We start from the raw sequence: 15,222 nt of genomic DNA on the forward strand, positions 1-15,222 counted from the left end.
AGCCCCACTAACGACTCTAGATATTTTTGACAATTAATGTGAATTTAAAATTTAAAAAAGCAGGGGTTTTTTTGTTGAAGTGCAAAATCTAAAAAACCTAGAAACGCGACAAATGTTTCTTGTAACTATCTATGAACACAAATGTACAAATGTTGTTTTCTCAGCAAAGACTTCAAGAAGAAAAGTTTGCAACTACTTTCAACGGAATGAAATACTTTGTTGGCACTACTTATATGTTATGGAATGTAGATGCTAGTTGAATATAGAATGTGCTCAAAACAAAATAATTGGATTAAGATGTGAGCTATAGAAGCTCACATCTGGATGATGAGAGCTACAGAAGCTAAAATGAACAACATAATTAGAGATTCAGACGTGAGCTATAGAAGCTCACTAAAACAAGCTGGATCTCAGTACAAAAGAGCTTATCCGAGACCAGCTGGAGCACAGGGCAGCTAGGTAGCGCTAGTGACGAGGTCTAGCATGGCTTGTTGATGACAGCTCCGCAGAGGCCTGGGTTTCCTGCATAGCTGCAACATCAAGGCTGGGAGTTAGGCAGAGTGCTGACGTCGTCATTGGTGTGTGTGTGTGTGAGAGTGAGTGTTTGTGTGTGTGTGTGTGTGTGAGAGAGAGAGAGAGAGAGAGACAGACAGACAGACAGACAGAGAGACAGAGAGAGCGAGCTACCTGTCACTGGAGAATTTGGAGAAGGCTCCCCCAGTTGGGATGGGCCCAGAAAGCTGGTTGTTGGACAGATTTCTGCAGCGACACAAGGCGATCACAAGCCAGAGGAATGATCACAATAACCGACTCAATGTAGTGACGTATATACATCTCTTTGCAATGTGGCATATATTTATACATCTCTTTGCAATGCAGTATATATATAAATATGTATACATATATGCGGCATATTGAAGGCACAAGGCATTATACAGCTACTTCTACTCACAGGAGCTGCAGGTTGGAGAGCTGTCCGAGCTCGGAGGGGATGGGGCCCGTGAGGGAGTTGTTGAAGAGATGCAAGGCCACCATCGGGGCTATCCCGCCAAGCTCTTTTGGGATGCCACCGGAAAGACTGTTGCGGTACAGCTCCCTGCATGAACGATTCGATGGACAGGCGGCCAGCTACTAGGGTTAGCAGAGGATAATCTTCATTTTGTGCAGAGTGTACGAGTACTTAACATAACATGGGCTACGTCTGGGGCTACTCACAAGTACTGCAAGGACGAGAGATCCGCGAGCCGTGAAGAGATGGTGCCAGTTACGCCGGTGTCACCGAGGTCCCTGCGTTTGTTACAAGCTCAAAGTAATGTATTCATCGACGAGTATTAGAATTAATTATGTGGTGATATGAGCGTGTTGCGGCCAATACATAATAAAACCATAAACAAGCAGTTTATAATAGGGCGCCATACACGCGGATGACTTTGTTGTTGCCGTCGCAGGTGATGCGAAGCCAGGTGCAAGGATCCACGGAGTTGGGGTCCCACGAGTCCATGGCTTGCTGAGGATCCTGCAGACCATTCTTGAAGGCAATCAGAGCGTCCACTGCACATCATCACAATATTGACGCGCGTATTATTGACCTTCTAATCCAATTAAACACATGACTGACGCACAAGGCTGCCTTTATTAACGCAACGTCGCCGACGTACCCTCCGGACTGAACTGCCCAGCGGCGGCTGCGATCAAGCCCAGTACACAAAGGATCAACACCACTTGATCGGTTACCCTTGCCATCGTTTGCACGGGTATATACTGAAGTATGCCTGCCGGGATCCGGATTCCGTCGTTGCTCTTGGTATGCTATGCTAAGGGTAATAAGGGGGGAGCGGAAGACTGAGTATTTATAGACGAGACGATTAGCCGTCCGACAACACCACCAGATGTTGCGTCCCTTCCCGACGTATATACTACATGCGCGCCTCGTGGCGAGCGCCATCGTTTGGAGGGAACCATTATAAGCTCGGCTGGCGTATGCTAGTGTAGGTCGGTTGCCATTTTCAACTCACTTCTTTTTTTTTTACTTGCGACGTGAGTGGGTATATTCGACCTTTCGGGAGAGGCAAGGGCGTTACCGTTGCTTTCAACTACTTTTCCTCTCACCAAAATACTTTTAACACCTAACTTACTACGTGGAGGCCTGATAAGAGCCATGCTCCTATATGCAAGTTCCTTTACAGTCAATGTGACATTACCCTCTCACACATATTCCACGTGATCACTTTTGTAAAAGTTTGAGTTCTAATGTTGACTTGAGGGCAAGAGAGCGACAAGCATGATGGTATAATCATACAACCTTTTGTCCTTCCCAAATCAGCACACGAACAAGCTGACGCTCTTGCACGTCTCTAGATCCATAGTGCTATCACTCTTTGACGTCATCATGAGAAGTACCGACGACAACAATCTTTGTCAATATTAGAGAAACTCCATTCATGACATCATGACCGTCAATCTCGCCACATCTAGAAACGCCATGCCTGAATGGCAAGCGGCTATTTGCTCTTTTGAAAGCTCTTGTCTCATCCTTTCGTCTATTGATTGCATCCTTGTATCTCTCAATCCACTTCTCCATGATGGGACTATTTAGAATGCAGAATGTATTCACCTTTTGGCAGTAATGCTTCATCCAGTCTTCGTTGCCTTCCTTTTGCTTGTGGCACATTAGTGATTAGTCGGTCATCTTCCTCATTTCTCCATAATTGTGGCATGGAAGGATCAATGAGTGAGAGATGTTTTTGTTAAGAAATGTGGTACCAAAGAGCACAAGGAAAGCATGGAGTGAGTGTGAGTAGGCACATCACTAAGTGAGAATTATCCCACATGCAAGAGAAATGCTAAAGTTGTACTCTCCTGGGGTCCCACGAGTCCATGGCTTGCTGAGGATCCTGCAGACCATTCTTGAAGGCAATCAGAGCGTCCACTGCACATCATCACAATATTGACGCGCGTATTATTGACCTTCTAATCCAATTAAACACATGACTGACGCACAAGGCTGCCTTTATTAACGCAACGTCGCCGACGTACCCTCCGGACTGAACTGCCCAGCGGCGGCTGCGATCAAGCCCAGTACACAAAGGATCAACACCACTTGATCGGTTACCCTTGCCATCGTTTGCACGGGTATATACTGAAGTATGCCTGCCGGGATCCGGATTCCGTCGTTGCTCTTGGTATGCTATGCTAAGGGTAATAAGGGGGGAGCGGAAGACTGAGTATTTATAGACGAGACGATTAGCCGTCCGACAACACCACCAGATGTTGCGTCCCTTCCCGACGTATATACTACATGCGCGCCTCGTGGCGAGCGCCATCGTTTGGAGGGAACCATTATAAGCTCGGCTGGCGTATGCTAGTGTAGGTCGGTTGCCATTTTCAACTCACTTCTTTTTTTTTTACTTGCGACGTGAGTGGGTATATTCGACCTTTCGGGAGAGGCAAGGGCGTTACCGTTGCTTTCAACTACTTTTCCTCTCACCAAAATACTTTTAACACCTAACTTACTACGTGGAGGCCTGATAAGAGCCATGCTCCTATATGCAAGTTCCTTTACAGTCAATGTGACATTACCCTCTCACACATATTCCACGTGATCACTTTTGTAAAAGTTTGAGTTCTAATGTTGACTTGAGGGCAAGAGAGCGACAAGCATGATGGTATAATCATACAACCTTTTGTCCTTCCCAAATCAGCACACGAACAAGCTGACGCTCTTGCACGTCTCTAGATCCATAGTGCTATCACTCTTTGACGTCATCATGAGAAGTACCGACGACAACAATCTTTGTCAATATTAGAGAAACTCCATTCATGACATCATGACCGTCAATCTCGCCACATCTAGAAACGCCATGCCTGAATGGCAAGCGGCTATTTGCTCTTTTGAAAGCTCTTGTCTCATCCTTTCGTCTATTGATTGCATCCTTGTATCTCTCAATCCACTTCTCCATGATGGGACTATTTAGAATGCAGAATGTATTCACCTTTTGGCAGTAATGCTTCATCCAGTCTTCGTTGCCTTCCTTTTGCTTGTGGCACATTAGTGATTAGTCGGTCATCTTCCTCATTTCTCCATAATTGTGGCATGGAAGGATCAATGAGTGAGAGATGTTTTTGTTAAGAAATGTGGTACCAAAGAGCACAAGGAAAGCATGGAGTGAGTGTGAGTAGGCACATCACTAAGTGAGAATTATCCCACATGCAAGAGAAATGCTAAAGTTGTACTCTCCTCATATAAAAGGAGGGCATTTCAAGCAATGGAATACAAGCACAACATCTCAAGTCTTTTTATGAGTGCAAGTTTCCATCTTGTAACCTAATTGAACTTGAGTCTAAACTTAATTAGCACACACTCATCACAATGAGTCTCTTTCATTCTTATCCACCTTAGGTTAGCAATGTCAGTAGAGTAGATTAGTGTTATGATTAGTTTATTATTAAATAGATGTTTTTATGTCTTTAGGAGAACTTCATCCATGATTATCAACATGTTATCAGAGCTTGGTTTCGCTCTCCTAACTAAGTTTAGCATTTTTGCACATTATTAGCACTAATCTTTATTATTAAGATTTATTAGTTTGATTAGGGTTTTCCAAATTAGGGTATTTTTTTTCATCATAGCTTTTCCTTTCTTTCTGCCTTTGAGATTAGAAAAAGAGAGAGATAAGGAGACAGTAGATAAGTGCACCTTAAGCAACAGTATAAGCACATTACAAAGCCTTGTGCAACAAAAAGCATTATCATATGCACGCTGTTGTTGTTGGCGGTAAAGTAGCAAATAGTACGAGAAAGATGCATGTCAAGCTGATGATGGGTGAGAATCCACATGGCCCATGCAAAAATTCCTTTCCTCTCACCATATTGCGTTATATCGTTTGTACGAAGATTCAGCAAAAGCATGATATTTAGTATAGTGCATTAAACAAGGTATATAGTAATTGAAGCATGAGAGATAGAGATGAAGAATATACTTACTTGAGGGTCACATTCTCCTACATACTCATGCTCTTCTCTGGTGATCATCTCTCAGGTTTTTGATGCCATCGATATTGCCTTACAAAGCCATTCTATATTGATCACATTTGGTAGAGGTTCTAAGCCAGGCGTGAATGGCAAGCGTCTATTTGCTCTTCTAAAAGCTCTTGTCTCATCCTTTCATCTATTGATTGGATCCTTGTATCTCTGAATCCACTTCTCTATGATGGGACTATTTAGAATGCAGAATGTATTCACCTTTTTGCGTAATGCTTCATTCAGCCTTTATTGCCTTCCTTTTCCTTGTGGCACATTAGTGATTAGTCGGTCATCTTCCTCATTTCTCCACAATTGTGGCATGAAAGGATCTATGACTGAGAGATGTTTTGAGATATATACAAGAGACTCTTGCATCAACCATCCCTATGCCATGCTTTTTCTCCAGCCTTGCTCTTTGTCTTACAAAGTCCTTTAAGATTTTCATGATTCTTTCAAGAAAAAACATCCACCATCGAACATGAACAACCTCACAAAGTGCCACTTCATCAAATAAATGCACCACAAGATGATGAAATCGGCTAATGAGAATTGTTCTAGGAAAGTTTTCATCTATCATACACACTACCTCAACAGCATTGAAACAAGACATCTCAATGGATGTAGGATCTACGTCCTTTAAGGATATGTACATACATATATAGCAATCATGTGTACTATTTATTATACATAACTTGTGATTCCATGAGAATACTAAAATCTAAATATAACTTAGCTAGTGAATTGAATAGAAGATTCATACCTCACCAAGCTTCGCATTTTTTAAATAGCCTCTCTCACCTTCTTGTCTCCACAACCAATTGTAGCTATTGGAAGCATACACTATGCATAGAAAAAAATGGAAGTTAATATATGAGCCTACAAATTATGTACCATAAAGAGAAAATGAATAAGCAAATATTTGAATACATGTACTATCTTGTGCCAATCATGTATCTTGAGGCCATATGATTGTACCTCTTCTTTCTTTTTGGTCTTTGTGAAGGCACCCTTCAATGAATGCATTACTCCCGTTGGTGTACGAAAAGAGACAATCACACTTTTCACCTTATTGTGCTCCTTCTAGATAAATACCCATGGTGACTTTGGTAGGACCATGTTACCACTCCCACCTACAATTGGCCATGCACTTTGAAGGCGTCCAATGTTTTTTAAGTCATCCCTTACACCCTTGCTATCTATTTTACCAATTAAATGATTCCAAATATTTGTTGCCACATTCTTGAAGATACGTATACGATCTAATACATGATTTATCTTCAACTCATACCAATATGAAAGTCGAAAAAAGTTTGAGTGTCTTGACATCCCATCGGGTGGTGGATTTGGGGTGCTTCTCCATACCTCAAACCAATCTCTACCTTAGCCGAGCGTGGACAAGGATCTTTTAGGTGTTGCTTGCCTATCGTGTGTGTTCATCCTTTAGTGATTTACATTGCTTCTGCATGCTTCTGGGTTATTGTAGATGGCCCATGTCCACTTGTGTGACTAATTCACACTTCCATAAAAAGAATGCAAGCTTGTTGGAGGCTTGTTGTAGTAGATGAAGGTGCATGCATTATTGATGCATGTTGATGGATCATATCAATATACTGGAATGGTTGCCACCGGCCCATGGGCTTACCTTTTTCACTCACACCAAAAGGCCTACGACTACTATGATAAGGTATTCGTCATTATCATCCTTACGAAGTAGATTTCTAGACAAATTGGGCTAAAGCCTTCACTGTCGTCTCACTAAGCTCTAGATATCTTGCCGGCATATAAGGTACATTACGTACATATACTCACAAAAAGAGCCTTTTACATGCCATTGACCAAGAGCTTTCACCCCCTTTGCCTTTCCTAACCCATTTTTTGCTTATGTCATCACGTCCCACTCACACCCTCCAAGCCCCAACCCCTTCCAAAGAAACAAAAATGGGAGCCATCTTGTATTAATTCATTTGTTTCTTCCCCAAGGTCCATAATAAAGTAACCTTGATCTACTCTGCCAACCCGTATCTCAACCTCTTACTTCCATCCACATTTTGCAGTCCACTCAAGGACAAGCTCCTCTTCGCTCTGCTAGTGGCATGCTTGATCCTAAGACTTCTTCACACTGAACCCAAATCCCGGCGGAGAAAGGTGCATGGAGGTCCAAGATAAAGATATTGATCCAAGAAGAGGTCCATTCCTAACAACAACTACTTCACGATGCCCATGAGAAGTGTGCCAACAAAGCTTGAGTCCAAGCTTAAGATTGCTACCTGTGAAATACTTCGGCTTCAGAATGAGCTTGTGGGCACTTAAAGAAACCTAGAAGAAGGAGCTAGACCACATTCACAAGAAAGACATGGATGCCCTCCTCCTTTATTCCTAAGGTCCTTAAAATTGTCAAGGTCCCGGTAGCCCAGGCACATTCAAGCCCAAAGAGACTAACTCATAGTTGAGTTCATACAATCTAAACTACAAGAGGTTAAAGTGGTCCATGCGGCTAACCAATTTGGAAAGGAGTGAGAGATGCCCTCCACAACACATGAGGTCACCACAATGAGTTCAAAGAGGAGTAAAATCACACATTGAGCAAGATCGACTACTAGGGAAGCCACCTAGGAGAGCCTCCTCCTCCATAAAGAAACCCTTCATCAATGAGGCATAAGCCAAAATTCATAAAATGGCTCGGGGGGTTCACTACATATAAACCCTCTATATCATGTGCATTCAAGGCCTATTTTTAAAACCCCTTATATGTGAAGTTTTCATGAATAAATCACACCCTTTGTCTATTCAATCTATGAATACACCCTTTAAATGGTACCCTTTTGTATGTAGAAATTGTGTTAAAAATAGAGTTTGAAAACCCCTTATGTTGAACTCATGTGTTGTGCTTACATATTTATGAGAGTGCACCCCCCCTGCAAGCCCCCCTCCCTGCCTGGGAGTAAAATGGAGACCATTGCCTTGGATGATACCCCATTAGAAGGGCGGATGATACCCCATTGAAAGGGCATGACCAAGAAAGCTAGACATGGTTCTCTCATGGGCTACCAACCTTGACACTTTGCCAACCATGAGTCGACATCCTATGGATACCCCTACCCTCATTGCCCAACCATTGGCTGGGCATGGCCAAGAAAACATGCTTCTCTCATGGGCTACTGACCTTGACACTTTTCCAATCATGAGTCGACATCATGTGGATACCCTTACCCTCATTGACCAAACCACAGATCTTTATTTGGTTCAATTACATATCTTTTTATCACACCCTATTTCTACCCCCATATTCCACACCATCTTAGAACACAATTATGATAGAACTATCTGACACATTCAACCAAGCATTGGGTCCAATCATTTACATATGGCTCAATTTACATGAGTAGGTAGGGTGTGAAGTGAATATTGTTGCACTAAGAACTCTGAATTTTTAGCAAGTATAAAATTCAAGTTTCTATGAACATCTATATCTCATCTTTAGGATCCTATATGGTTTTTGAGTATCATAAGAAAACAAAAGACCATCAATGCAGAAATCAAGTTCTAGATTGGCTAAACTCATTGGAATAGATAAAGCACATAGATTCATAGATAATAAAATTACAATTATATGTATATATATATATCAAAGCAATGCCACCCAAATGTATAATTATATGTATATATATCAAAGCAACGCCACCCAAATGTACAATAAGCAATTTTTACATAAAAAATATAGAAAGCAAGACAATGTAGCACCTTCTTTTACCTGGGTAGTAGCAGTAATTGGGAGGGTAAATTCTAGATCTTGCACAGTTTTCTTGTTTTGGTTACTGTGTGACAAGTAGCCACCAAATTAGTGACATTTGTGATCATCAAGTGGTAGTTAGGTAGCCACCAGGTTGGGTGATGGACTTTGTAAAGCTTTTAAGATAATAGAAATTAATTTTTAGACAATGTATTCACTTTTCTTTAATTTTTTGAAGGCATTTCTTAATCAAAATTGTGCTGAGAAAATAATTAAGGAACACTAATTTTATTTGTAAAATAGTGTGATAGTAATTAGAAAACAAAGACGGGTCCATGCGGGGTGGCAAGTATGAGATTAGTTGCATGGATGGCACCTTTCTATGGATGGGTGCACCCAATTAATAGAGTAACTTTCTAACAATTGTGGAAAGAAGGTAGGATTTGTAAGAATAGGAAATGACTCCTTTCCATTCTAAGGATGCTACCATCGGCTTTGACTTGTGAAAAATCAAGGAAAAAAGCATTAGTGCTTGAACTAAAGGATGGCCTTCCCTTTGCGATCTCGTAGTAGCTACTCATTGAGTGTGGTTGAATGCTACGGGAATAGATGGCTTTTAGGAAGACCATGCTAGCATGCAAGATAGAGCTAAATCGAGCTTATACAACTTGTATCCCAGCACTTTGGTGCAAAGTTGGGGTGTTGTTTATCAGAATTCGTAGTAAGGCTTAGTGGACTATGAAATGCATCTCCTCCCTCAAGTCTAGGGAGGGGACCTCACAGCTGGTATCAGAGTAAAAGATTAGTTATGATTTTCTTGGAGAAATCTTCTGTTTCTTTTTTATGGTTGCCTTGGGGTAGGTAGCTACCAAGGTAGTGACCCTTGTATTTTCAATGCGTGGTGATTAGCCACTAGTTGGCGATAGATGATTAGATGTACTGTTGGTATGGGACAATAGTGAACTCAAAAGCTTAGTTAATTTTTGTTAATGCTTTTCAGTTGGCGTGTGCTTGCTTCATTTTTGTGCAAGCCAGTGGCTATTTTGCAATCTCTGGGATTTTGCCAACCTCTAAGCTTATGTATGATATTCCATGCCCTTAAATCCTCTGAGCCATGCTACAAGAACCAAAGTAGAGCCTTTGAGCCTTGTTGGGCCACTGAATGTGTTTCATGTGGTGTGTAACCAATAGATGTGCTATGTTCCTAGATGAACATGGGCCATTGAAAGCGATTTGCAGTGTATATAGCCTCTAAGACATGCTTGGAAAAGGACCTCTGAGTTTTTTGAAAAGATGCAGGGGAGAAGAGAGCTTGAGCTCTTGCAAGAATACACACACTCACAAAACCCTAAAAGAGAACACACAAGGTGAGAGGATGAAAATCTTCTTCTTCTTCACACTACACTCAACACACCATATACAAAGATAAGAGTACACACAATATGAAGAGGTACTCAACCAAATACATACCAGGGTTCTCTATAGTGTGAACCCAGCTAAATGAGCTTGCGCTATAACTATGCCAGTCTCTCGAATGGCTGTCACACAGCCTGTCATCCCACTGGCCGCATATCACCCATGATCTCACCAACCATGCCAGTGGTGTAAGTGTGAGGCCTATCCCCTAGGCGGGTCATCAGTGTCCATCGCCTCACTAGATGAGCTCGATATCTCAACACTCCCCCCCCTCGAGCTCAACTCCATCTCATGTACACCAAGCGAAGCCCTCAATCTGCGGAGCTTCTATGTACCCAATGCTTTGGTGAAGATGTCAGCAACCTGATCCTGTGTGCTGACATAAACAAGGTCAATGTCTCCTTCCAAAACCTTCTCTCTGACAAAATGGTAGTGGACCTCTATATGCTTCGTGCGAGCATGAAAAACTAGGTTCCTGGCCAACTATATACTGCTAATGTTATCAGAGTAAAAATGACAACTTGTCTATCCACTGATAGACCCAAATCTGCAAGTAGCTTTCTCAACCAAGCTACCTTACATGCTGACATAGCAGCACCTGTGTACTCGGCCCTCTGTACTGGATAGTGCAACCGTAGGCTACTACTTGCTGCTCCAAGTCACAACAGCACTCCCCAAAGAAAACATGAAGCCACTAGTAGATCTTCTATCTGAGATACTACCAGCCCAATCAGCATCTATGTACCCATGTACACATATCTCTGTCGTCCCAGTTTTATAAAATAGTCCACAATGCAAAGAAGACCTCACATACCTCAGTATGCATCTCAATGCATCCAAATGCGGCTTCCAAGGAACCTGCATAAATTGACTCACCAATCCAACACCATAGCTCAAATCTGGCCTGGTGATCGTCATGTAGATTAGGCTTCCTACTATGCGCCTATACATAGTAGGATCCTCCAAAATCTCTCCTGAATCTGCACTCAACTTGCCATTCTGATCCAATGGCACTGAGATAGGCTTACAGCCTGTCATACCATACTTAGACAACATGTCCAAGCCATACTGTCTCTGTGGTAATCCAATACCATGTGGTGACCTAATCACCTCAATGCCCAAGAAATATCTGAGCTCCCCCAAATCCTTCATCTCAAACTTCTGTCTAAGCAAGATCTTTACATCAAAGATCTCTGCATCATGGTCCCCTGTAATGATCAGGTCATCTACATAGATGACAACAAGCACAACACCTCTATCACTGTGTCTCACATACAGCGAGAAATCTGCATTAGCTACATGAAAGCCAATAGTGACAAGATATTCAGAAATCTTGTCAGACCATGCTCTTGGTGCTTGTTTTAAGCCATACAAGGCTTTCTTCAACCTGCAAACATGCTCGGGGTGACTCACATCCTCATAACTAGGTGGCTACACTACAAGAGTAGAAGCCTGTAGCGATCCTTACGGGGGTCGCTACAGAAGTCGTTCCAAAGGTCGCTTTTGAACATCGTTTAAACGACCTCTATAGCGACGTTTTTGTGATGCATAAACGACGCTATTTGGGTGGCATAAACCACGTTTTTAGGGTGGCATATGCATCGCATTTGGGTGGCATAAACGACGTTTCGAGGGTGGCATAAACCACGTTGTTTGGTGGCATAAACGACCCTTTTTTGAGTGGCATAAACACCTAAGTTTGGGTGGCATAAGCGACCTTTTTTGAGTGGCATAAACGACCCTTTGAAGGTGGCATAAACGACCCTATTTTGGGTGGCATAAACGACCCTGTTTGGGTGGCATAAACGACCCTACAAAGGTGGCATAAACGACCCTATTTTGGGTGGCATAAACGACCCTGTTTGGGTGGCATAAACGACGTTACGAAGGTGGCATAAGCGACCCTATTTGTATTATTTTTTTAGCCGTTGGGGTCGCTTAAAAGACCTTTGTTCTGAACGTTTTTTTTTAGCCGATGCGCATTCTCTCTCGCTCTCTCTCTCATACACATTATCTCCACTTGTGTCTCTTGCACACACATTCTCTCTCTCTTTCTCCCTCTCTCTCTCTCTCTCACACACACACACACTTCACATAAACATTAGTCTCTCTCTCTCTCTCTCTTTCTCCGTCTCTCTCTCTCTCACACACACACACACTTCACATAAACATTGGTCTCTCTCTCTCTCTCTCTCTCTCTCTCTCTCTCTCTCATACACACTTGCCTCTTTATCACACACACATCGTACGTATACAAACATCATAAAAAATCTCTCTTTCTCTCTCTCTCTCTCTCTCACACACACACATACGCACGCGCATTCGTGTACGACAAAAGACCCAAGAATCGACATACATCGACTTTTGAAAAAGCAATGGCCGACATCGATTACGGTAAGTATAAATTAATTTCTGCAATCAATTAACATTTAACTCTGTAGATTTGGAAGGTAGACACTTCAAGAAACTCTTGATAGATATAACACATGTGCATCATGGCCAAAAACACACATACATAAAGAAAATGTTAATGAAAGAGTGCCATCATTCTGAATGAGTGACTATATGTATCAAAAAATTATGTCTACAAACTCAGCACTAAATGGCTCTATCATTAATCTGAGTCATCGGAGGAAGAGTCCTCCTCTTGTACATTCTTGGGTGGTTGCGATGATAACCCTGCTGCTACCTGTCGAGCAACCTCGTCCATGTCGTTCTCACCATGTTGCTCCTGCAATTAAAAATGTCTATTGGCTATTTGAGTATAAAAAAAACCATATAACATATAACACATGCAGATCTTGATTGGCATAAAATAATATTTGATAGAATTACTTACAAAAGCATCTGGTGTCGGCATCTCCTTCTGTAGCGCTCTGTAGCCGTAAATTGTGGCTCTCCGTATCTCGTCTGCAGATGGTGCTCGACCATAATCCTTTCTCTGTCATTTAAACATTGCATATATATAAGTAAGAAGTGAATTGAATGCATATGAGATCATAGATACATGGATACATATATATATATATGTATGTATATACAAATACCTATAGATAGTCGAACAAAAAATTTATGCACTTACAAAGAGTGCTCGAAAGCCATTAGAGCCCATCCGGCCAAGCCGAGAGGTGTGCCCTGACTGGACACGAGCCTGTGCTGCCTCCTGCAAATTAAATGCGCTTTTATATGAATATATAATTAATGCTATTCGAGAAGTACCTATCATATGCATTGAGTGAATTAACTTTGTGTACCTTCTGTTGAGGCCATGTCACTCTCAAGCGAATCTCTTTCCTGAAGTGCCGCCAAGAATCTTTGCACATCGCAGGTGGGCGTGTATGCTCAGGGACGACCGCAAATTTCCTAAGCATTTAACAACAGTGTGTTATTACAAGGTTTCACAATTTACGATCAATAAACATATAGATGGATATATAAACACATATACATAAGTAGGTGGATAGATAAATAGATAAATGTAGCGGTCAGTATGCGCTATGGATGCTCAATTGGGTGCATTTGGAGAGCGTACTAGCTCTCCGAATGGACCAATTGCACATCCATAGTGCATACGAACCGGCTGACGGTCCGTATATGCTATGCTAACGCATTTGGGTGCATGTCAATTACACCTTGAAGAACTATTTTGTGCAAGGTTACTGTAAGCCTCTAATATGGACATAAGTACAGTAAGAAGGTATGATTACTCTAAGCCTCTAATATAGACATAAGTACAGTAAGAAGGTATGATTACAAATTAACTAGTTTTTGCTGAGGGAAGAACATTATGCCTAACCTGGGGATAAGCAAATATGCATTGTGCGCTACCATAGCATTTACAAACACTTCTAGGATGATTTTGTATGTGTATTATTTTTGTTCAAGTTTTCTTTGATTTTTAATGATATTAATATGACATTAATATTTTATGAATGCAGATTCCGGATCATCCTCTGGGACACCGCCTCCTCCCACTCTTCCTGTGCGTCCATCTGTAGTTGCGAGAGGAGATGGTTCCTCTTCTTCCACATCATCTACGACACTAGGCGACTCACAAACATATTACGTTGAAAGAATCCCATGTTGGTGTGCAGCATGCCATGGCACTCATCGACGAATGCGACGCATATGTTTTGCCCATATGGAGCAGTATGGTCCATGTCCTGATATGCCACCACAAGAGGAACGGGAGCATCCCATGGTAAGTGATGTCATTTTAGAACTATGTATAAATTCATATCCAAGTTTACTCCGCACTATTAATCGTGTTCCATGTGTGTCTCACCCTTCATATAATCAACAATGATGCATTATTCAGCACCTACCAATTCTACATCCTCGATTTCATGAGGATTGTGAAGACCATGGAATTGATCCTTCATTCCTTCCACGCACACGATATGGTCAAGCCGTTTTTCAGTTGCAAATGGAGGCATCATCAACTTCTTTGCCCCTCGGTGCCCAATCAGAGACATTGGGTGATCATCCATTGCCTGATCGTCTTTTTTCTCTCATTCAAACGTACGATCGTAGACGCTATGGAGGATGGTTGGGAGCAGCCCTTCCAGCAGACGGAGAGGTTTTCAGCTTTTGGGGTGCTCGATATGTGATTGCACCATCTACCATTCCCAATGGTGGACGAGGTCTCTTTATTGCACAAGATTTACGCGTGCCCGCAAACTCAGAGGTGACTCTTATGTCATTTTGTGGGCCCATTTATGGTTGGGGCGCATGGCATGCACTTGTTTGCTTTATCAGAAGTATGACAACATATGGGCTTTGTGCTAATGCGGCCTCACTCACCGAAATAAACATTAGATATAATTGTGGATCGCGGCTTTATATTGATGGAAGACCCTATGCTCAAGGAAATATAGCAGGGCTAATCAATAGTAGTAGAGGGAGAAATGAGAGAACAAATTGTAACTTTATGGAGTGTGAGAATAGTCACGAGCCATGTTATATGATTAGAGATGTACCCATATATATAGTAGTGTGTGCTACAAGATCATTACAAGCTGGCGAGGAATTATTTGTAAATTATGGATGGCATC

General features: G+C 42.0%; 1 protein-coding gene across 2 annotated transcripts; it reads right to left on the reverse strand.

Moving 5' to 3' along the window:
- Positions 1-210: 210 nt before the first annotated feature.
- On the reverse strand, positions 211-1,887 carry LOC147625917 (protein CLAVATA3 INSENSITIVE RECEPTOR KINASE 2-like). 2 transcript variants are annotated; one of them, XM_086817870.1, is made up of 6 exons: positions 1,659-1,887; positions 1,419-1,551; positions 1,216-1,287; positions 953-1,096; positions 688-759; positions 211-530 (listed from the first exon to the last, which is right to left on the reverse strand). In XM_086817870.1, the coding sequence occupies exons 1-6, from the start codon at positions 1,741-1,743 to the stop codon at positions 479-481; spliced, it is 558 nt and encodes a 185-aa protein (XP_086673996.1). In that variant the 5' UTR covers positions 1,744-1,887; the 3' UTR covers positions 211-478. The 2 variants fall into 2 exon arrangements, with proteins under 2 accessions (XP_086673996.1, XP_086673998.1); XM_086817872.1 differs by having other exon boundaries at positions 1,419-1,516; positions 1,623-1,739.
- Between the last annotated feature and the right edge of the window lie 13,335 nt (positions 1,888-15,222).

The sequence above is a fragment of the Cibotium barometz genome, chromosome 23 (genome assembly GCF_041138505.1).
Source record: "Cibotium barometz isolate CiBa-2024 chromosome 23, ASM4113850v1, whole genome shotgun sequence".
Lineage (NCBI taxonomy): Eukaryota > Viridiplantae > Streptophyta > Polypodiopsida > Cyatheales > Cibotiaceae > Cibotium > Cibotium barometz.